This window comes from Acinonyx jubatus, chromosome B3 (assembly GCF_027475565.1).
Source record: "Acinonyx jubatus isolate Ajub_Pintada_27869175 chromosome B3, VMU_Ajub_asm_v1.0, whole genome shotgun sequence".
Lineage (NCBI taxonomy): Eukaryota > Metazoa > Chordata > Mammalia > Carnivora > Felidae > Acinonyx > Acinonyx jubatus.
Window position 1 is genome coordinate 123,074,734 of NC_069386.1, and position 24,790 is coordinate 123,099,523.

Genomic DNA, 24,790 nt, shown 5'->3' on the forward strand with positions numbered 1-24,790 from the left:
GGCAGCTCCGCCTCAATGTGGCCTTGGCAAGTCACCCCCACCTCTCAGTTACTTGAGTAGTACATAGAGGAGATGACACTTCAGTCCAGTCCCAGGGATCACCGCACAAAGTAGCTAGTCACGGAAACATAGCAACCACTTAAAACATCAAAATTTCCACAAAAGAGAATGCTCTACCTGTTTTCTTAGATTTGTCTTTGAAGTTTGATTTGATTCAGCCCGCAACCATTACGCATTTAATCTATGATAAGCCCTGAGGACAAAAATGTGGATAAAACACAAATGTGAAGTGGCATTTTAAATAGGAAAATATAAAGCTTATGCATTCAGATGAATAGTATCTTTTAAAATTGACCTCTTAAGAAACTGAAGTTATTCCTCCATTACTGACATTGAATTAACTGTTACCTGAAACTCTTCTTTTTTGAGTATAGGTAAAACATTTAAAAATCAATCTTTTTTTTTCCCTTCCCCCATGGTTGATGGGGGGCGGGTGATGGGCGTTGAGGAGGGCACCTGTTGGGATGAGCACTGGTTGTTGTATGGAAACCAATTTGACAATAAATTTCATATTTAAAAAATAAAAAATAATAAAAATGAAAAAAATAAAACAAAATAAATCCTTAATCGTGGCAAATCTTTGCTCTTCCAACTAAATCCACTTCTGAGAAACAGTTTGAAGTTACTGGGAGATGTGTGGAAAATGGGGATTCACCATGGGAGATATTACTCTATGTTCCAAGCAAGACATACTGTAAAGTTTTCTTGTGGGACCTGAGAACCTTCATGCACATTTCTGATACCACAGAACTGAAGCCCAACCCTCACCTCTTATGGGTCACTGATGTCTCCTCTCTCTGTTGATTGTAGGAAACTATACAACAATGGCTTTACTTCAATCCAAGGACATGCTTTCAATGGCACAAAGCTGGATGCTGTGTAAGTCAAGGGTAATCATGGAAACCACTGTTTTCCTTCACATTCCCACATCCATTCAATGGGGGATCATCCCATGGGTCACAATTCTGTTAGAGATAGGTTCTACCAGAGCATTCCTCAAACCCAGAGTCAGCATAACCAAAACGTGGAGATGATGTTAAATAACTTAGCAAGAGGCAGCTTTAGTATATACTTACAATGACTCCAATTCTAAATCCCAAAGTTTTATCCTTGATAAAATGGAGAACCATGGTCTCATCTTCAGTTTCCTTGAGAGCTTGTTTGGAGGTTCTAGCAGGATTGTGCAGCTACTTATAAACCCTTGACTGAAGAACAGTACTTCTCTACAGGGGCAGGTTGTCCTCTTCGACCAAGTGCACAGCTTCAGGAGGGATGCACATGGAGTGGTGAGAGAGGAGGGGGCACACCTGCCTAGCCAGCCAGATCAATGGACTCAACCCTGGTGATCAATGGGGTGACAGATGTCACAGCCAGATCGCCCTCACATCTCAGTTTTCTTGTAGGTGTGTGTGTGTGTGTGTGTGTGTGTGTGTGTGTGTGTGTGTAAACATTCATCTATATGTACATGAAGTAAAAGGTGTCTTTAATTGAGTCCAAAGCTGTTCAGAAAGTAAGGTTTATCTTTTTTGTGTTTTCTAGCACTTTTCCAAAAGGTTTAGTTTATATTTGATTCACTCAAAAATAGCTGAATCAAACTTTTGCCTATCCCATAGGCAAAAAAAAAGTTGACATATCCAACTTTTGCCTGCCCCCAAAATAAATAATGCCTAGAACAGGATGTTGACCAAAAGATAGCCATCGAACTGGGGTTCTGTCTTTGTTGTACTTTTCTGTCAGATCTTTAGGGCCCCCAGTATCGACACCAGAATATATGTTGTATCTAAGAGCTTGTGGACTGGCTCAGCCCTACTAATTTGTGTTTTAACTTAATATCTAATAAATGATAAAATAGCTTTAGTAGAGTCTCCTTCCCATGGTGTCATGGACGAATTAATTTGTAGGGCCTTCCTACTACCAAACCACTAGATCATACATTTAAAAAGATTATATTTTATGTCATAGCTCCAAGAGAGGGAAAAGAAACCAGGAGCTGAAGCCAAAGTGGTGGGTGCTTACAGAAGGTGGACATTCCTAGGGATGGCTGCCAACATCAGTGGTGCCAAGATACTAGGCTTTAGTGCAGTGAGAAAGCAGGGTAGTGAGGTAAATCAGAGACTTCTAGATTAAGCCAGAGAACCTGGACCAGAGCTGGAGTGGTACCACCCTAGGAGTACCTTCTGATCCAGCAGAAATAAATGCAAACCTCGACAGAAGGAAAAAACCAATGCAGGCCCCCTAGATTTTTTTAAAGATCAAGATCAATCAGATATGTATGAGCTCACAGTCACTATATGTAGGTATCACTCTCCATCACTCTCATTTTTTTAAATTTTTTTTTTTTAGTGTTTATTTATATCTAAGAGAGAGACAGAGACAGAGCACAAGCAGGTGAGGGGCAGAGAGAGAGGGAGACACAGAATCCAAAGCAGGCTCTAGGCTCCAAGTTGTCAGCACAGAGCCCAACGCAGGGCTTGAACCCACGAACTGTGAGATCATGACTTGAGCCGAAGTCAGACGCTCAACCAACTGAGCCACTCAGGCACCCCTCAGCTATCATTTTTTAAGCACAGAGATGTGGGGTGTAAAATTCAGCCTTTAGGGCTACACAGCATAGTTCTTAATACTGGCCAAAAACTGAAATCACCTGAAGAGATTTGGAAGCACAGATGCCTAGGTTTTACCACACATTCTGGTGTAATTGGTTTGGGTGTAGCCAGGGCATGGCCATTAAAAAATCTCCCTATATGAGTCCAGTGTAAAGCAAGAATCAAGAACCGTGACTACAGAGTATGTTATTATCAGTCTTTTTGTCCAACAGTCACAGTTGCGTATGAAGAGAATGAAGCCCAAAGTGAACAAACACGTGATTTTTTTTTTAACATGGCTTTTTAAATTTGGTAAAGCTAGCTGGTAGAGCCAAACCAAAGCCAGGACCTGGATCCCCTTGTTCAAGACTCTTTTTCCTGTGCCCTCCTGGGATTCATATTTGCTGACCTAGCAGCCACGACCAAGGCTTGGACAGGCAATTCCTCTGGCTACTGTGGTTTGTTACTTAGCCCAGGAAAATGGGCTAAGAACACTTCTTAGCGCAGTCTATTACAGGCACAAAATACAGAAGCTAAAATATCTTGCAGCTAAGAAGAGTGCACTTGGGAGAGAAAAGAGGCCACTCAAGACTCAAGAAATAACCTGTAGAAGTTTCAGAAAAGAGTCACCCCAAGCAATGGTGTCATTCCTCAGTGAGAACCTGGCTTTACCAATGCAGCAAGGTCACCAATTCAGCGAACTTCCAAATGAGGTCTGAGTGGGAGACACCTTGATGAAAAAAGGCTGGCTGATAAAATGTTATTAAATTCAAAGGACTGGGATTGAAGTTAGGCCATGTATGTTGACCATTTTGCTTCAATACATCTCATGCTTACTCATAAATGGCCTTTTGGTCACGTTGGAGAACTCCACAGAGAGTTAAAGAGATTTCCAAAGTGAATCTTCTGTAATCTGGAGACTGCTGTGCTACATGACTCTCAGCGTAAGTGTAGCAGCATATTATTTTATAGCTTCGGTCATCAAATCAGCTGCAGAATATCACAGGAATTTAGAGACATTTTCTATTGAAAAGATGGAAACACTAACAAGGGAGCAATAATTTCTATCCCAGATTCTCCCCAGCTCTTGTGTCATTTTCCAAACTACGTTCCTTGAATTTTTTTTCCATGGTAAATTAATGGACATTACTTTTATTTTATTTTTTTATTGTTTTTATTTTAGAGAGAGAGCACGCAACTGGGAGAGAGGGGCAGAGGGAGAGAGAGAGAAAATCTTAAGCAGCCTCCATGCTCAGTTTGAAGCCCAATGCAGGGCTCAATCCCACAACCCTGTGATCATGACCTGGGCTGAAATCAAGAGTCAGTCACTCAACCGACTGAGCCACCCAGGCACCCCATAGATGTTATTTTTAAAAAGCTATTCATACCCTTATAAATTTCAACAAAGTGTAATGGCGGACTTCTTGGGTCTTTTACTAGGACAAGCTGAATTATTGGTATCCAAGAGAGGAAGGCAGTATGCAGAGCTTCCCAGGGAGCTCTTGGTTCCAGAAGCCTCTCTCTGGATGGGTGTTCCACAGAACACTTTTGGGGAAATGCTACTCAAGAAGAATCTTTTGATATGTAACTTTGTTGAGTGGCAGATAAATTTAACAAGGTCTATTTTAGAGGCAGTCTATGGAGAATCTAAGAGCCAGTAGAGTTTCAGATCATCTGATGATCTTCTGAAGTTAAACCTATGAAGAGGCTACGTAAGAAGACTCTCTCTACCTTCTCACCATCTTTCTCCTCTGACCATGTCCTGGGTTCTATAAGAGGCCTGGCTAATGGCAGAGAATTATAAAGTTGGGGGAAATGGATTTCATTTCACGGTTCCCTGAATTATAGTCTTTTGTACTCACTGTAACTATGCCTTTAAACATAGGAAAGAAATCAGTGCACCATTTTCACCATACTTTCTTGACATTTTTATGTGAAATGTTAAAGGTTTTGGGGAGGATTTAACTAACGTGGGAAATATTTAAATGAGAATTGTTTGTTTATTGACTTTTAGAAATCTAGATCAGAGATCAGCAAACATTTTTGGAAAGGGCCAGATGAATATTTCGGGCTTTGTGGGCCATATGATCTCAGTCGCAGCTACTCAACTCTGCCATTATAGTGTAACAGCAGCCACATACAGTACATAAAAAAAAAAAAAAATGAGCCTGTGTTCCAATAAAACTTTATTTACAAAAACAGGTGGCAGGCAAGATTTGACCAGATGGTCATAGTCTGTGGACCTCTGCTCTAGATGAGGGTACTCAGTGAGGATGACTGTGTGATAAAATATATAGTCTTCCAATTCCTGGTAAAGGTCAAAGGCAAGTATGGGATAAAGAGAAGTATCTGGACAAAAATATTTTAGGATTTGAAAGTTCAGATCCAATCATAATAGAAAACAAAGATCTTTTTTTCCAATTAGTATTTTGAATCCAAATTTGAAATTCCATTATAAAACAATGTTCTATCTATTCATCATTCTACCCTCAGTTTCTGATTCCTGGCTCATGGAAACTTTTTTTTTTTTCAAAGTTAAGCACTTCAGTGAAAGGTATCATATAAATACAAGGTAAAATCAAGATGATGATGGGGCTAAGGCGGTTTGGGAACTACAGGAAGATAAGAGTTGAGCTGCAGATGGAGAAAACAGAGGTCAAGTTTCCATAGTAATAATGAAATAGTATTCACTTTGTGATTTTAACATAGGGCTGTTGCTTCTGGTCTCAATGCTAACTGTGATTTTAAACTAATGTGAACACATCAATATCCTACTATTATCTATTTGTGTACAAACATTACACTTAGCATGTTAGCAAATTGCTAAATTCTCCAGAAGTATGTTTGTGTATCTTTAGGTTCTAATTTAAACAATGTGTCATCGTCTGAAAGAACAATGATTCCCCATCATCCTCCTTGTGTCAATTTACTGAAATTAGCAGATTTAACTTCATTTAGACCTTTTTTTAGTGGAACCAAAGAATGCAATTGCAGCCAAGTTGGACAAATTTCACATTAAGAATAAGCACAGATGCTTCAGCTGTAGTTGGGTAAAAGTTCGTGAAAATCATGGCAGATGTGTAAAAGCACTTGGTCCTGTGATTTCATATGGAACCAAGCACACTGTCATCACTCAGATGTGAAATTAATGATAATACAAGCATCCCTTGCTCAGCAGAAGTTGAACTGCTCCCAGTTGTAAATTAAGCCACACATTCATTCTTTGGAACCTCTTTTCCACCCTCTCTTTCACACAATCTGGCATAGGGATATGTTACTTAATGTCTGATTCTCGGTGTTGTATTTTCTATTGTCAAACTCAAGTAACTAGCTACTATCTGACAGTAAACATTTGGGCAAGAAAAAAAAATACCATGTTGATCTGCTAAGAACATACTGAACAGCTAGTCATTATGAACAGAGAAGTCAACACAATTCATGTGCTAATGAGCCTCACACATTAGTTGACTAGACACAAAACACCACAGTTTGGAGCACTGGGACAAGATGACAATAGAGAAGATTATGGGATTAAGCAGGCTATTATTTCCCATGGAGTATTTAAATGGCTTGTAAGATATGCTCTAAGGCTGGCTTTTACCTCTGTCTATTGAAACCTTGAGCATTTTCTCACCTGTTACTGTTTATAGACAGATCTGATTTCTGCTACCAAAAGGATTTCCATGGAGCAATGAGGGCTGGGCAGGGGTTCCCTTTAATTTTTCCAAATAACCAACGCATAGATGGGGAAACATGGTTCCTTACAGAAGTATTCCCATGAGTCTCACAACATAAACAGGTGCCAGCCCAAATTTCCCCTAAAGGGACTATGGAAATGCAGGCTGAAATTCCATCTTGGAGCTGAAATATATCCAAAATTCCCCAGAGAGCAAAGCTCCACAGCAACCACAACTTTCCTTGCCACAGTGTCAACCTCCTCCCTCTGACATAGGTCACTTCCTCACCTAAACATAATATATAGGGCACCTCTAGCTAGGAGTTACCCAGCAACTGGACATTCATTTATTCATCCATCAAGTTTTTACTGAATGGCTGTTACATGCCAAGGATAAGTCCAATGAACAAGGATGTGAGCTATAATATTGTATCTTCCATGCTAAGTTCATCAATTGGATATTCTTCCCCAACTCATTCCTGACCATCCTCATTTTTCTGACTACATTGTTGTTCCTTAACTGTGAGATACACATCATAAGCAGTGTAAAGCATTGAACATACCCGTAGCAGTGTCTGTATCATTTCTAAAGGAAATGTTAGTTCTTTTCCCATAAGCCCTTCACAGTATTTGTATTTAGAAATCCTGGATTTCAAGAAGTCTTTCCTTTCAGCTCTGACTCAAAGACTTTATACTGTCTATTAAGCTCATTTATGTCAACCATATCCTTGCAAAAGGATATCCTTGCAAAAATGATCACATACCCCATCCCTGTAAAGGAATCATTGTCTGGAATAGCTTACTCATGTAGCCTACCAAGGTTTGTGATTGATTTATCCAAGCTTGTTTATAGAATGTGGATTCTAGGAGAATCAGCCTAAATCATGGTGAAGGCATCCGTCTAACCAGACTGACATTCTCAGGTAACATTATGTGATAAATGAGGATGATAAAAACAAAACAAAACAAAACAAAACAAAAAAAAAACCACTTTCCTCTTGGATATTAAGGGTTTTAAAAATCTATGTCCCCATCCCATCCTCTTAGCTTCAAATGGAAAGTGGGATCAGCAATCTGAACCCAAGGTAAAAAGCTTCACGGAATTATCACAATCTGTGATAATAAGGAAGCCCCTTGAAACACCTACACATGGACTAATATTTTCATTTTTTAAATCTTTATTTTTGAGGGAGAGACAGAGTGTGAATAGGGGAGGAGCAGAGAGAGAGAGGGAGATACAGAATCTGAAGCAGGCTCCATACTCTGAACTGTCAGCACAGAACCCGACACGGGGCTCAAACCCATGAACAGTGAGATCATGACCTGAGCCAGTCAGACTCTTACCGGCTAAGCCACCCAGGCGCCCCTAATAGTTTCATTTTTGAGCGAGCACCTAATTAACTCTAAGAGATAAAGTGCCCAACAACCCTGCTGGTTTTAGAGAACACAGCCTCCCACAAGACTCAGTTCATCTCCGTTCAAGCTGGCTGCACCCTCTCTCCATCCTTTCTCCCCTCCTGGACTCTGGCTGGCTTTCCCAGTTTGAAATCTTCTGCGGCGTTTCTGGTAAACTGCAATGCTTATCAACCAGTCTCCTTATCCTTGGGGGCGTATTGAATATCAGATGAAAACACTACAGAATTGGACAAGCAATTATTTAGTTTTACAATAATTTCTAATGATTAGAGCAAGCCGATTTTCACTTGTAGCAGTCTGCAATGAAGAGGAAAAACTGAGATGAGCTCACCGATCCTCACATGAGTCTGGGAACGGAATGTGATCAGCAAGTTGCAAGGTCCAAAGAATACAAAAAGAGATGCCAGCCAGTGCAGCACTCCACTTAGTTGTCTTTTTACAAAATCATGCTGTTCAGGGTCTTCTCTCCGATTGTTTCTCCAAGATGGTTCTTGCCTGCTCTAGCTATCACTGATCAAAGGAATTTCATGGACACGGAGGGTTGAGGGACAGTCATACAGTGACCACATGAAGCCTGTTATTGACAGCCTTACATGACAGCCATTTAACCAGAAGGCACACGTGACTGCTGCCACATCTTAATCGGGTCTGTGTGTGTGTGTGTGTGTGTGTGTATGTATGAGATTAATTGAACCCCTCCATTTCAGACTTAACAATGTCCTAGAAGCTTAGGATTTTCTCAGTCACTGCCTGAAAAGCCATGTCCTGCCCATACCCTGTGGCATTTGTAAACCAGCTGTCTGTCACCGCCATCAAGAAAGTCACGTGGCCACCACACCATATGCTGAGTCTTCTTTCATTCTGGATTATTTTTTCCTTAAAGCAATCTCATGTGTCACTAAAAGTTGGAATTCACCCACCTCACTGCTTTTGAAGAGAGCTACATTGATTTTTTTAAATTTTTTAATGCTTATTATTTTGAGAGAGAGAAAGAGAGACAGAGTCTGAGTTGGGGCAGAGAGAGAGGGAGACACAGAATCAGAAGCAGGCTCCAGGCTCCAGCTGGTCAGCACAGAGCCTGACAAGGGGCTCAAATCCATGAATTGTGAGATCGCGACCTGAGCCAAAGTTGGATGCTTAACCAACTGAGCCACACAGGCACCCCTGATTTTGTTTTTATTCACTCATTTACACATTCATTGTCTGTTATCTTATCTATACAACCTGCCCCACCCCCAACAAACACGATTGTCAGAGATAATACGTGCCACCTAATTAAATTTTAATTTCAGATAAACCACAACTTTTTAGTATAGGAATGTTTCAAAAGTTACATGGGGAATACTTATGCTAAAAGTTATTCATTGTTTATCTGGGCATCTTGTATTTTTACTTGCTAAACCAGGCAACCCTGCCCCAAAGAAATTCACCACCTTCACCATGGTCATTCCCTTCTTGATTTAAAATATTCTTAATGTTTATTTTTTGAGAGAGACACAGAAAGAGAAAAATGGTGTGCAAGCAGGGGAGGGGCAGAGAGAGAGGGAAACACAGAATCCAAAGCAGGCTCCAGGCGCTGAGCTGTCAGCACAGAGCCTGACACAGGGCTGGAACTCATGAACTGTGATATCATGACCTGAGCCAAAGTCAGATGCTCAACCGACTGAGCCACCCAGGGACCCCTCCCTTCCTGATTTAAGCCCAGGCTTCAGAAGCAAATGGGAATATTGACCAATATTGAGAAAATTTAAATCAGTTGGCACTGAAGTGGATTGAAAACTACAGTCACCACTGATCAGGTACAGGCATACCTCATTTTACCACGCTTCCCTTTATTGTGAGTCACAGATATTGCATTTTACAAATTGAAGGTTTGAATCAACCCTGCATCAAGCAAACTCTACTGGTGCCATTTTTCAACAGCATTTGCTCATTTTGTGTCTGTCACATTTTGGTAATTATCACAATATTTCAAACTTGTTTATTGTTATTATATTTAAATTGCTGCAATCTCATGATAAAATTTGAATGGATGAGGAGTTGCTCCTTATGGATGAGGAAAGAAAGTGGTTTCTTGAGTTGGAATCCACACCTGGAGAAGATGCTGTGAAGATTGTTCAAATGATAACTCAAGGATTTAGATTATGACATAAATTTAGTTGAGGCAGGGTTTGAGAAGACTGACCCCAACTTTGAAAGACGTTCTGTGGGTAAAATGCTATCACACAGCATCACATGCTACAGAGAAATAATTCTTGAAGAGAAGAGTCAATCAATGCAGCAAACTTCACTGTTGTCCTAAGAAATTGCCACATTCACTCTGACCTTCAGCAGCCACCACCCCGATCAGTCAGCAGCCATCATCATCAAGGCAAGTCCCTCCGCCAACAAAGAGATTACGACTTGCTTAAGTTCAGGTGACCGTTAGCATTTTTTAGCAACAAAGTGTTCAATTAAGATATGTACATTGGGTTTTTAGACATGATGCTATTGTACAATTAAAAGTCTGCAATATGGTCTAAACACAACTTTTATATGCAATGGGAAACCAAAAAATTCACTTGACTCACTTTATTGTGGTGGTCTGGAACCAAATCTGCAGCATCTCTGAGGTATGCCTGTAAATAGGGAATGAGACAATTTTTATAAAATATAGATATGCAAACTGGATCCTGAACATGCTCACTTTCAAAGACTTCTGCCGTAATTAATATGTATAAACCTTGCACCACTAAAACCTAGAATGTTTTGAGTGCTTAAGCCAGAAGAAGGTAAGGTGTTTTCCAAATTCTTAGAAACCAGTTAATAGCTAGGGAAACCATGCTCACATTTTATTTTGGAATTTGCGTCAATTCGCTTAACCTCACCTAATTCATTCTCTCTCTCTCTCACTTTCTCTCTCTCTAGTTACCTGAACAAGAATAAGTACTTGACAGCTATTGACCAAGATGCATTTGGAGGAGTATACAGTGGACCAACCTTGCTGTGAGTAAGACATACAGAAGAATATGTCGGTCTTTATTTTATTTTATTTGGAATAAAGGACAGTCACTAAGAGAAGCAGCTGATGTTTACAGGTAGGCCATGTTGTCTTGGCTAAAGACATCCTTAGTAGTCTTCCACCCAGCTGTATAGGCTACTGCTTGGTAGAAAGTTCTTGTTCTTTGACACTCAGAAGCCCTCACACTCCACTGTACCATCCGGATGCCTCATTAGGAAGCTACCTTGGTTGGACATTCATGGAGGCCCCCAGTGCAAAAAAAAAAAAAAACAGGCATCTTTGAGCAGGTGCTGTTTGCAAAATTCTGAGACACAAGGTCTACAAACAGGTGGCAGGCACTCTGTGCAAAGAAAAATGTGTGTGAATGTGCATTGCACAATGCTTGGCATGAAGAAGGAAGAGTATAAATTGTCTGACTCCTATCTGGTAAAATTTACAATCACTGGAAAAGATGAGACATAATTATTTTTAAAAACAGCAGTTTAGAATCTCACCATTGAGCATCTGGTCCAGTCCTTGCCAAAGCAGAACACAGCACCCCAGGAGAAGGCACAAAGTAATCCATTAGAGGCAAGGATAAATATTAGAGGTTCTATTTATATTTAAGATTTTAAAAATAAGGTGGCACCTGGGTGGGTCAGTTCATTAAGGGTCTGACTTTGGCTTGGGTCATGATCTCACAGTTCATGGGTTCGAGCCCCACGTGAGGCTCTGCGCTGACAGCTCAGAGCCTGGAGCCTGCTTCAAATTGTGGGTCTCCTTCTCTCTCTGCCCCTCCCCGCTCACACTCTGTCTCTCTCTTTCTCTCTCAAAAATAAACATTAAGAAATGTTTTTAAATAAGGACAAATTAAGTTTTGGTACTATATACACAGATGACTGCAGCCCCTCAGGTGTCAGGTAGGGAATGGACGCATTCCCAGGGAACAGTGGGTGATCCACAGTCTTGAGTACTTAACATCGTCACTCTTTCACTTCTAACAATCGTACTTCCTTTTTAGATTGAATGCACCTAGTTAAGTGAATTTATGACCTTATTTTCTTTCTTTTTTAAATTAATGTTTTATTTTTATTTTTGAGAGAGAGAGAGAGAGAGAAAGAGCACGTGAGCAATGGAGGGGCAGGGAGAAGGGGACAGAAGATCTGAAGTGAGCTCTATGCTGACAACAGAGAGCCCAACTGGGGGCTCAAACTCATGAGTGTGAGGCCATGACCTGAGCTGAAGTTGGACGCTCAATGGGCTGAGCCACCCAGGTGGCCATATGGCCTTATTTTCTTAACACATAGGTGCCATATGAGAGGGCAGAGTGACCCTAAAAATCTACTATACCACATGGGATTCATTGTTAACTGAGGGCAAAGTACTTAAAAGCATTATACATTTTTCTTTCTACAAAAAGTCAAGTGAAAAAAAAATGTGCTGGCCTTTTATGTGATTTTTTTTTTTAACCTGGAAGATACTTTTAAAAGATGACTTTATAGGGACTCCAGGGTGGCTCAGTCTGTTGAGCCACCTCTTGATTTTGGCTCAAATCATGATCTCACAGTTTGTGGGATCGAGCCCTCTGTCGGGCTCTGATCTGACAGTGAGGAGCCTGCTTTGGATTCTCTCCTTCCGTGTCTCTCTCTCTGCCCTTCCCCCACTTGTTCTCTCTCCCTCTCCCTCTTTCTCTCTCTCTCTCAAAATAAAAAAATAAACATTAAAAAAAAGACAACTTTATAACTGCTCCTTCAAGGGGCACCTAGGTGGCTTAGTTGGTTAAGCATCCAACTTTGGCTCATGTCATGATCTCACAGTTCATGGGTTTGAGCTCCGAGTCGGGCTCTGTGCTGACAGCTCAGAGCCTGGAGCCTGCTTCAGATTTCTGTGTCTCCCTCTTTCTCTGCCCCTCCTCTGCTCATGCTCTGTCTCTCTCTTTCTCTCAAAAAAATAAAAACATTTTTTAAAAAATTTTAAAGAATTATAACTGCTCCTTCAGGATAAAGGTGATATTTCACTAATTAATGTTGTTTCTCTGAAGAAATTTGTGCTTTGGAAATGACCTTTAGAAACAGGTATTTAAAAACATTTCCAAGTTATGTAATCTTCCTGATGAGAATGGTGAATATCACTTATGAAAATTATGTTTGTTAAAACCAGAAATTGAATTTTATCCTTTTTAAAAATATTTCAAATCAATAATTACAATGGTCTTAAAATCCACGTGTATAAAATATGGAAATGACACATGCATAGGTTAGTGTGCAAAAACAACTGATGGACATCCAAGAATATGAATTTCAATAAAAAACTTGTATTTAGTTCCTGAATTGGATTGAGAGTTGAGAATCTTAACTTAGTGAGTACAGCCATGCCTGCCTTAGTCCATGGGGAACCATCTATCTTTGTGAGGTGACTTTTTCACTGACAGCCACTTAAACCTAGACTGAAACAGAAGCAGACCTCTGAATAGCTATATCAGCAAGGGTTAAACAGCAATTTTCAAAATTAGTGAAGTATATTTAATTACAGTGCTTTCACTTTAGTGAAATTTTTTTAAAAGGTTACTCATTTATTTTCATCTTATCCTTTTAAAATGTATGTTTAGTGTGTTTTATAGTGTATATAACATGGTATTACAGTAATGTGTGCATGGAGATCATAAATGTACACAGGTTAAAGGCACATACTCAGTTTTTGCATGTGAATATGTGACCTTGGAAGAATTTAAAGACCAATGATGTAGACTACGACCACTCAAATCGGGGCCACTACAAGGTGAATGGCTAGCCCCAGAATGTACATCAAAATACAGCTTCCTTTATGGAGAAAATCTTCCCATAAAAGCAAAGTTGCCCCAACTGAACAGTGTGCTTCATGAAGTCATTGGCTTGCCTTACAGTACAAGCTTCTTACATTTGTCAAGGACTCATAAGAAACAGTTGGCCAGTGGGCACCAAGCTTTGAGTAGCACTAGTCCAGATGATAAGAGCCTCCAAATCTCCCTTTGCCTTCTATCTCGGTCCCTCTCAATTCCGTCTTCCCCAAGCCTGTGTGTGTTAAAATGCAAATTGGATCTTAACACCAATTCTGGTCTCCTGTACCCCTCAGGATAAAGACCTTGGTGTGGCACGCAAGGCTCCATTGTAATCTTCAGCTTTGTCTCTCACACCACTATACACCCCTGACCAATGATCTCTCTGTATTAGCTCTCCTAATACTCCAACCTACTTACATGGCTATGTTAAACTCTTTCTTCGTTCTGCTTGGAAAACCCTGCCACAACCTCATCTGTCTGATTAGCACCTACTACCATTTTATCTTTCAACCAAAAACCTCCTCCTCGCTGAAGTCGTTCTTGACCCTTATTCTCCTTAGGGAAAGATAACCGTTTCTTCTTCTGTAGTCTAGCCCCTCTATGTATGCATCTCAAAGCAACAGTAGTATGTTTCTGTCTATCTCTCCAAGAGCTCCTAGAGGGCAGGGTTATGCCTGTCTTGTTTCTACAGTTCTACTTCGTTTTACAATGCCTAAAACATAGTACTAGCTTTAAAAATGTTAGCAAAATTAATACGGTATACAATAAATACTTGAATCACACTTCTGTAAATGCTGTAGCCTTTAAATAGCAGTCACATTTTAAAGATATTTCAGTACTTTGTCCTTAAGGGAGAGTGTCCATTTATACTTCTTTCTAAGTGGTAAATTAATGTATCTATTTGTTTCTGTTGCTTAAAAGTTGTTTTGATAGTATTGGCAAGATTTTTTTTTTCAAGACTCTCTGGCCAAGTTAAGAGCAGCTGTGCAACTACTTGACAATGCAATTCCTGCTTCTGGACACAGGCCAGGTTGTGAAAAGTGAGCTAGATTAGGAGCGAGGCCTGGACTTGACTCCTGCTTTCATCACTAATTGTGAGACCCATGTCTCAGTGATCTTATTTGTCAAAGCAGAGTTACTAAAAGTAGTGAAGCTTAAGTAAGAAAATAAACTAAAAGCACTTTGTATATGTTTCACGAATGTTAAGCATTGTGATTACCTTCGCTTCTTCCTGCCTCTTGATACTTCATTATTCTTACCTTTCTAAGCCTTTCTGCTCACTCCTTCCTAATCTTTCTCACTAGCGATCACTGCCCCCAGTATTTCAGTCCCGAGCTCTGGCTCTTTCTCCTCTCTGTCTCTCCTTTGGTTAAATCACTTGTTCTCAAATATTATGAAAATATGAGAGAAATTTTCTAATTTCAGGTTTTTCAGAACGTAGCTCTGATTTAGTTATCTCACTTGCCTGAAATTTCTACTCCTTCCCTGTCATTCTGATCCATTTGCATCAGTTCGATTAAATTCTTCCTAATCAACCTCTGAAAATGTACAGTAAACATTTATTGATCATAGGCTAAGCTCAGGACTCTTCGTTAGGAGCTTTTGATAGGGGGGGGTTCCTATTTTGACAGGTGGTCAGGGAAAGCCTCTTTGAGAAGGTAACAATTGGGAAAAAATATGAAAGTCATAAAGGAACAAGGCATGTGACTACCAGAAAGAAAAGCATTCTAGACAAAGTGCAAAGACCCCCAGGTAAGAACATTCCTGGCATGTTTGAGGAATAGCAAGAGGCTGTTGTAGCTCAAGAAGAGTAAACTAAATAGGAAAAAGATAGAAGTTGTGGTCAAAAAGATAATGGGGTGGGGAGAGCAACTTGTGGATGGCCTTAAATGTCACTTTAAGGTCTTTTATTTGCTCCTAGATATAGAGGAAGCCATTGGAGTCTTTTGCCATGATCCGACCTTTGTTTTAGTAGGGTCACATTGGCTGTTGTATTGAGAGTAGGGTGCCAAGTCTGGGAGCTGGGACACCACTTAGGAATGTATAAAAATAATGTAGGCATGAGGTGATAGCAGCTTGTAACAAGGTAGTAGCAGTGAAGGCAATAAGAAACGGTCAGTTCAGACTATATTTTAAAGGTAAAGCCAATATGATGTGCTGATGGAATGTACATAGGGAATGAGAAAAAGAGAAGAATCAAAGACAACTGCAAGGGTTTTGGCGTGAGCAGCCAGACGAATGGGATCACTACTTCCTGAGAAAGGGAAGACTGTGGGAGGAGTTGGTATAGTGGTGAAGAACAGTCTGAGGTATGTGTGACACATCCAAGCAGACTGTGATAGCTACAGATGGGAAAGTAACACGAGAGATCAGGGCTAGAGATGTATTTGAGATGCTTTGGAATGTAGGTGGTAATGGGAGATGTGATTATGGAGGAAATCTCGATAAATGGCTAGAATGGAGACTTCTGATAACCCTCCCCACCAAGAGAGCTCCAAGAGAAAGTTCTGGAAATAAAATAGATTGATACATTATCTGACAGGATTGGCTGTATGAACAACTATTTTGATAGATGTTTTAGAGAACTATAGAGCATGTGCAAGACTTAGCAAGAAGTCCATCCAAACAAGGTACATAAATAAGAGAGATGTTTCATAAAGATGTTTCGTAAGGAAATAAAGCTATACAAGAAAGGAAATGAAATCAAAATATGCAGAGTTGTAATAACCGAAATACTAAATATAAGCTTAACCAAATATGTCCTAAAACTGTTTCAGGAGATTAGAGGGGGTGTCAGGAGAATTTGTGTGTAGGGTGATAGGAGAGAGCTAAATCCTCATCTTCCCTAGCAGGAAGTCAGTGGGTGAATCAAAAGCCAATAAATCAAAACATATTTACAATTATGGGGAAAAATACCAGTTAAAAGTTAAAAGTAGTTGTTTTCAGGGCATCAGAAAGCAGACTGCAGGGAGGAATTGCACCAGAGCCTGTATAACTAAGCTTCCAGCGTAGTTTGCTTTTTAAAAATAGGTCCACACATTATTTTAATGAAAATTAGAATTTAATTTAAAAAGAAAACCATAAAGCACAGGAAAAGAGGACAATGGATATGGCAGCATTTGAAATGCCAGTAGCAGGAAAGTAAGAAATGAACAAAGAGTTCAATCTCACCCTTCAGATTTCAGGCAGTTGTCTTAAAGAGCATCTAGTAACTACTCATGAATGGCTTTGTAACATCACCATGTACCTCTTGTCTTGAACATTTGTCAAAATCTTTATCACTGTATTTCCCACAGATCTTCTCCCTATTAACCAGATTTTAAGATCCTAAGGAAATCGACAATGTCTTACACGTTCTGTAATTTCCTGCTTCAAAAGACAAGACAGCAAGTATTCAATAAATATTTTATAAGTTGTAACTGAATACCAAATAGCCATGATTTGGGTGTGAGTTGGTGTTAAAGCCAACTTGGAAAACCTTAAACTCCAACTAAAGAGAAGAAAAATGGCTGGTATATATTTCTGCTTCATAAAGATATTTAAGAAAGAACACAGTCATTTCTAACAGTCAACAAAAACAGTAAATTTTGCCCACCTAGTTTACCATCTTTTCTCAAGGTCATTTCTCAAAAAAGAATCTAATTCAAAACAGGTGCAACATCTAAAGTACGGCCTGTTCTCCACCCTTTCCTATTTTTTAAAGCCTTTTAATATAGTTTGGGAGTTCAATAACATTTATTACCTATTGTTTTTCTAATCAAGACATGCAATCTCATTTTCTATTTTTATGCTTTTCATTTTTGATTATCTTGTTTTCTTTTAATCTTATTTTGAAAGAGAAGCTCTCGGTGTTTATAATCCCAAAGGAAAGAATGCACTGAAATGCAATGCCTTCCATAATAACCAGAGTTCTCTAAGGTCTAAATTATGTAACTTACGTTAATAAGCATTTAACCTACCACTGAAAATGATTATAATAGTCCCAGTTACTATTATAAGTATCTCCTAAGAAGAGAACAGCTCTGTAACAATATCCTTGAGTCTGTGTAACATGCCTCAACAAAAATAAACTATTGTTGCTATTAGCTGATCAAATGAATTATTTAAAAATCTAAAGATCAAGGCACTGCCATCTGGGTTTACAGAAGAATAAGCACCTTATGTTCTTATCTTTTACTCAATGATCTTCACAAAATCATACTATTAGATGGCTGAAAAATTGTGGCACAGTTCTTTTGGGCATATCTGAAGTCCACTGGTGTGTTGAATGCATAATTTTCTAGGTATGAGCCTGGACAAATTTATTTTTTTATTGAGATATAATTTCCATACAATCACATGCAGTTTTCAAGTATACAATTTGATAAGTTTGGGCAAAATTATGTTATCCTATCTTAGTCAAGGTTTCAAACATTTTCATCAACCAGAAAATTCCCTCATGCTCCACCTTCCGTATACAACCACATATCTATGTATTTTTCTAATGTAAAAGTCTAGGAGTAAAATTGTTAGGTCACAGGACAGATTACATTTAACTTCATAGGAAATAATGCCTCCCCAAAATTCCATTTTCTACTCAAACCAGAGAGGTATGAAAGTTTGATATTTGCTTACTCATTATATTGTCAGTCTTTTTGATTTAGCCATTCTAGTTGCTATAAAGTGGTTTCTCATTATGGTTTACTCTGTTTTCCCTGATTATTAATGATGTTGAGTACCTTTTCATGTACCTCATAACCATTTGTATATTTTCTTTTGTCAGGTGTCTGTTCAAATATCTTACCTTATTTGATTAGATTGTTTGTCTTTTTGTTGTTGAGTTGCAATCCTGAGTACATTTTAGTCCTAAATGAAATCAGCTTTAGTCCTGACCCCCCAGGCCATCACCATCCATAGTTGAACCTCTCCTTTTCTCTTTCCTTTCTAAGGAGAAATAGCTAATCTGAAGCAAACTTGTAGGAATGCCTGGGTGACTCAGTTGGTTAAGCGTCCAACTTTGGCTTAGGTCACGATCTCCCGGTTCATGGGTTCAAGCCCTGCGTCAGCACAGCCCTCTGTGCTGACACATCAGTGCCTGAAGCCTGTTGCGGATTCTGTGTCTCCCTCTCTCTGTGCCCCTCCCCGGCTCATGCTCTGTCTCTCAAAAATAAATACACATTAAAAATTTTTTTTTAAGAAAATGAAGCAAACTTGTGCAAGGTGTTCATTTACTCACTTATTCTACATTTTCCTGAGCACCTACTGAACTCCATGAATGTTATAAGCATAAGACATAACTTCTGCTTTTAAAGAGGTTACAGCCAAATTTAGGAGAAATGTGAGTAAATAACTGTAAGTTTGATGTCAAAAGAGCCATGACAGATATTTAGAGAATCAAGATACCATTTCTAGGTAGGGTGACCAGCAAAGGCCTCATTAAAGAAGATGGTATTTGATGGGCTTCAGATAAGGGGTAGAATTGCAACAGACAGAGATGGAGAAAGAACAAAGGCAATTCTACTGAAAAACATAGCATGTGTTCAAAGAATAGTAACAATAACAGCAACAAAACATAATTTGGGGCAAAGGATAGTGTTGGAAAAGTGTATTGTGTTGAAATCATGTTGTGAGGAACATGACCTGACTCAGCAGGTCAAGGATGGCCCACTGAAGAATTACTATGGAAATATTAGTAATAGTTATATAACCCATTACAGTTTGTGGCCCTTTTCAACTCACCCCCATGCCTTCTTCCTTTCACTTTCACCCACCCTTGGCCCTGACACTATTAGTCTTGGATACCTCTGTCCCAACAACTGTGCTGTGACTGCTCATCTATATCTCCTGGCTATTTGGCAGGCACTGGACCTCCAAAGAGAGGGACAAGATCAAATCCAAAGACCTAATCAGCCTGGCACTCCTTGTCTTCCTTTCTGTGTTTGTCAAACAGAGCCTTTGGGGCAGCTCTCTTGGACAGGAAGGGAACCTCCTAGGGGTGGAAAACCAGAGGAGGTTTGTCTGCTAGGCTGCTCTGCTCACTGGAGTGATAAATGAGTTGCAAAGGTAAACATACTCTTACAGTTTCTGGCTCGGGCATCAAGCCATCAAGCCAGCAGAACTTTGCCAAGGGATCCAAGTTGTTGGGGAAGCAACCGAAGTGGGTCATCCCTCCTAAGACACACACCTGTGTCTCCAGAGGAAAGGAGATGGCTTGCGACCATTTTGTTCAGTCCTTGAGAGCTACAAGGAAGGTCACAGAAGAATTTGAAGAGAAAGAGTAGATAGAAACCTTTCCATAATTGTGTGCATGCTGGCTTCTTGAAGTAGGATGGCCTACTTCAGTCCTAGGAATCTTCAGACTGGAAGACTCGTGTCAACAATTCACGAGAGTTGGATAACAAAAAAATCCAAATTTATTGATCAGTAGCATCTCTTACTACCATAGCCACTGATATGAGAAAACAGAGCTAATACTTTAAGTCACAGCAATCTATCATGGTAGGGTTACTTTTTATACCTAATGAGAAAACATTGCAGAGAATTCCTAAACTAGAGGGCTGACTCTTGGTGGGAGAGAGGTGATGGAGTTATTACAAAGGTCCTCAAAATCATATGAACCTTTGCATTTCTTCAACTGACTAAAATTTCAACTACTATCATCCTCAAAAGTTTTTTTACTTTAACTGAAAGAGAAGTTCTCCAAAGCACCAAGAGCCAGTGTCCTGGAGCAATGGCCTCAAATGATCATGCGTTTTCCACCAGGGGATTCAGTCTGAATAAATGTTCTCATATCTATGCCAATATGGACAGTAAACTGGGATGACCTTTCATCTATAAAAATGAATAATTCACAAACCCATTAACTGTTTCTTGTAACATGGTTTTGCTAAAATTAGTTCTTTAAGTAAGGGCTTTTTACTTTGGTCAAAACTGATAGAACATAAAAGAATATTTGCTGAGTCTGAATTCTAGGAAAACAATGCTTACAAAATGTTCTAAAACATATAAATTCTGAACAGTTTTATTAACTAATCACTGCTCTTTAGTCAGGAGTCCTCAACCGTAACGAAGTCAGAGCACATCTTCTTTGCAATTTTAAGTATAAACAATCTACCTTTAAGTAAGCGCCTACTAGGCTGTCTGCTAAATATTTTGTATAAATTATTTTATTTCATCCTATCAATCCCAGAGGATTCTGACCCCTCCAACACTACTCCTCTCAGAGTTTTTGGTGATTTCACCCACATAAAGTCTCAATCAGTCATGGAGTGAAAAAAAGATTGCATAGAGCCAAATAGATGAGGCAAAAATCATTATTCTATACCACGTTTTACTCATGATTTTACAATTAACTAGAAGATGCTGACAACAGACTTACTGATAGGAGGGATAAATTAACCTAGGATTAAAATTTTCAACAAATAGCCCACAAACATAAGCACATGAAACAGTTTTTGGTGTGCACAATTAGGCACTCAGTTCTTCCCAAGTAAGTATAGATGAATGCTAAATTCTTTGACTCTTCTGAGATTTTTACTCTTGCGACAGGAAATAAGGTAGTTAAGGGTTATCATTCTGACACACTATTTCTGCCAAGTCACTGAAATCCATTTTGTTAATTATGTTCTGTTTCTGAGTCTAAAGGAAATAAACACCTTAAAAGAAAGTGGACTTTTCACGTCTCACCAGTAGCATTGAGGTCCTTTAGCCACTGTGGTGATGGTCATTTCGTATGTGTTTTGGGGAGGAGAGGGAGAGGATTCAACACTAAGGACAAGGATAGGTTTTTATTTCAGTATCTGAATATTGGCAATAAATTGCCATCATTTCCTCTTGTCATTGTGTGGTGGAGAGCTGACCATACTGACTTACAGTATATGGGTAGTTTGTCTTTGAAGAATCCATTATGCTTATATGGTAAGTTCCATGGGATTTCATAGGTCACAGAAGCAAAAGGCTTAAAAGAAATATAATTATACAAACTTGAGAGATAGAGGAAAGGTTAACAGTGATTTCTGAGTTACAAAGCAATTATATTTTTGAGCTTCAGCTGTGTTCTCTGTTCTTTACAGATAGTATATCACCTTTACCCTTTTTAACTATTCAGTAGCAGGTGTTATTATCCCTATTTAACAAAGAGAAACTGAGGTGCAGAGATAATAGGTAAGTCCCCAAGGTCATCTGGCCATAAGCGATGGTGCTAGAATGCAAACCAGCACTAACTAACCCAGAAACACCGTCTCTTCCTAGGGGCACAAAGAGGCACAAAGTGAGCCCCTTTCACATATGATTGTTCTTGCACCTGTTGTAATTCTCCAACTTTCCTAGATCATTTTCTTCAATTTCTGCTTAAAATGCTCCAGTCCTTACAAATAGCAAAGACTTTGCTGAAACAGCTCCCTATCCATGATCTGTTCTCTGATTCCATCTCCTACTTCTTTCCTACTCAACACTCCACACCAGCCACACTGAACACATCCCCCTGCAACATGTTGCCACCTAGGGGTTGTGCACTAACTGTCTTCTCTACATAGATGGCTTTTCCCCCAGGTATCCATGGGACTTGCTCCTTCGCCTCCTTCAATTTTTGCTTAAATGTAATCTTCTCATCGAGGTCTTCCCTGAACACCCTATTTAAATTTGCAAGCTGCACACATTGCACTTCCTTCCTGTATGTTTCTCCTGCATGCTTATCACTATCACCATCTGGATGTCTAATAGGCATCTCAAACTCAACCTGTCCAAAACTGAACCCGTGATCTTTCCCTCCATACCTGCCTCACTTCCCCATTTCAGGAAATGGAAAGTCTATTTTTTAGTTGCAGACCATAAATCTCAGAATCATTCTTTTTTTAACCTTTTGTTTAAATTTTCTTTAATGTTTATTTATTTTTGAGAGAGACAGAGATAGAGCATGAGTGGGGGATGGGCAGACAGAGAGAGGGAGACACAGAATCTGAAGCAGGCTCCAGGCTCCGAGTGCCTGGATGTAAGAGCCTGAGGTAAGGCTCAAACTCATGAACCACAAGATTATGACCTGAACCTAAGTCAGATGCTTAGCCCACTGAGCCACCCAGGCACCCCTCTCAGAGTCATTCTTGACTCCCCTCTTTCCCACCCATATCCAATGCATGAGAACGTTCCATTGGCTCTACCTTTTCAATCTGTAGAAACTCCAACCATTCTCAGCAGTTCCAGGGCTACCACTCTGGTCCAAGGCACCTTCCTTGGACCTTGGTCTTCTTGTTTCTACCCTTTGCTCTCTTTGGTTTACTTTCAAAGCAGTATCCAGATTGGTCCTTTGAAATCCTTTGTCAGATTATACCATTCCTCTGAAGACTTCTGATCTCACTCTGATAAAAGACAAAGTCCTTCTGATGGCCTACAGCCTCGTAGGAATATGATCTAGCTCCCCGTTACCTCTCTGATTTCACCCACATTTTCGACTCCCCCACTGTCTCAGCTCCAGCCACACTGGCCTCCTTGCTTCCTCAAACATAGCAGGGCCTATGACACTATCTGGTCTCCAAGCCTGCACTGTTCTTGCCTCAGGCATCAACATGTTTCTCTCTCTCCCTCACCTCCATTGGACCTCTGCTCAACTATCTCCTCCATGAGGCCTTCCCTGACACCCTCCCCAATTGTGACCCCATTCTTAAGCTCTTCCTTTCCTCTTCCCTGTCTTCCTCTTTCCCATAGTACTTATTATTATTATCAAATATACGATGTTTTTTTTTAATGCTTATTTATTTTTTTGAGAGAAAGAGAGAGACAGAGCATGAGCAAGGGAGGGGCAGAGAGAGAGGGAGACACAGAATCTGAAGCAGGCTCCAGGCTCTGAGCTGCCAGCACAGAGCCTGAGGCAGGGCTCAAACTCACAAGCCATGAGATCATGACCTGAGCTGAAGTCAGATGCTCAACCAACTGAGCCACCCAGGTGCCCCAAATATACTCTGTGTTTTACTTATTTTTTTTTATTGTCCCTCTCTCTCCACTAGAATATAAGCATGAGAGGAACAAGAATTTCTTCCCATTTACTTCACTGCTAGAGCCCTAGCTGCTTGTATCATAGATCAATACATAAAAAGCAATCAATAAATATTTGTTGAATAAATGCATATCATGTTTTAAAATGCTCACAATCAATCAGGCTCACTCTTGAACATATAGCTTTTAAGCCCTTAAGCTTTTAAGCCCTTTCTGAGTCAGTATTAATAAATTAAACTGCCTTTTAAATGGTAAATTAATCTTCTTTCTGTTTTAGATGCATTTCATCTACCAATTTGCAGATGTGACTATACATTTTTAATGGGTCAGCTTCCACCTATTGACCTTTAGGAAAAGCCCACATTTATTACAAGCAAACATTAAAGAGACTTGAAATTGCTGCTGAAACACTGGCAGGCTAATTAGTGCTTATTTAATTTACAACTGGGGGCGCCTGGATGGCTCAGTCGGTTAAACATCCGACTTCGTTTCAGGTCGTGATCTCACGGTTGGTGGGTTGGAGCCCCATGTCAGCTGTGCTGACAGCTTGGAGCCTGGAGCCTGCTTTGGATTCTGTGTCTCCTTCTCTCTCTGCCCCTCCCCAGCTGGCACTCTGTCTCTCTCTCGAAATTAAATAAACACTAAAAAAATTTTTTCATTTACAATTGAATTCATCAAAGGTTCATCTTAAGTAACAATGACAATGCATATCACAAAAATGGAAATTATTTCCATGTTTGGGGATGTTAGAATACATAATTGCTTGAGGAGAAATTTGTTCTTCTGATGACACCGAATATCAATTGGGTCTTTTTTTTTTTCCTGGCATCATTAAAATTCCATGATATTCTTGCCCTGTATATAACCCTGCAGGTCTCACTCTTTCCAAATTCATGTCCTGTTACTTTCATTAGACACATAACTTGAGGTGGTTCCCATGACCTAGACAATTAGATTTCCTACTGTCTGCCAGGCTTAGCTCCACTGCATTGTTTTGTGAGTAAATACTTGCTAGAGACAAATTCTCAGGAAGCTTGGTACCCAACACTTAATGAGCTCTTTGTGGAAAGTGCCAAAGTCACTAAGAGAGAGGGCAGCCCTCCAGCCTGTAGGTCTCCATCCATTTGGCTACACTCACAAATCATTTTGGGCCCCTTTAGTGCTGATAGCTGCTCTCCATATTCTCTCACTCCAAAACAAAATGTTTAAATCTTGCTACGTTTTGCAAGTTTTATTTTAGGAAAGAAGGTACACTGTTAGTAAATCCTGGATTCAAAATGGTCAAATAA

The 24,790-nt window shown here is 39.7% G+C and overlaps 1 protein-coding gene across 5 annotated transcripts in view; it reads left to right on the forward strand.

The window, feature by feature from the left end:
- Positions 1 to 24,790, forward strand: part of TSHR (thyroid stimulating hormone receptor) — a 156,595-nt gene that overhangs the window by 118,450 nt on the left and 13,355 nt on the right. For all 5 annotated transcript variants that reach the window (XM_053224792.1, XM_027066338.2, XM_015081771.3 and 2 more), the window contains 2 exons: positions 871 to 939; positions 10,645 to 10,722. In XM_053224792.1, coding sequence (XP_053080767.1) covers positions 871 to 939; positions 10,645 to 10,722 — 147 coding nt within the window. The remainder of the gene's footprint in view (positions 1 to 870; positions 940 to 10,644; positions 10,723 to 24,790) is intronic.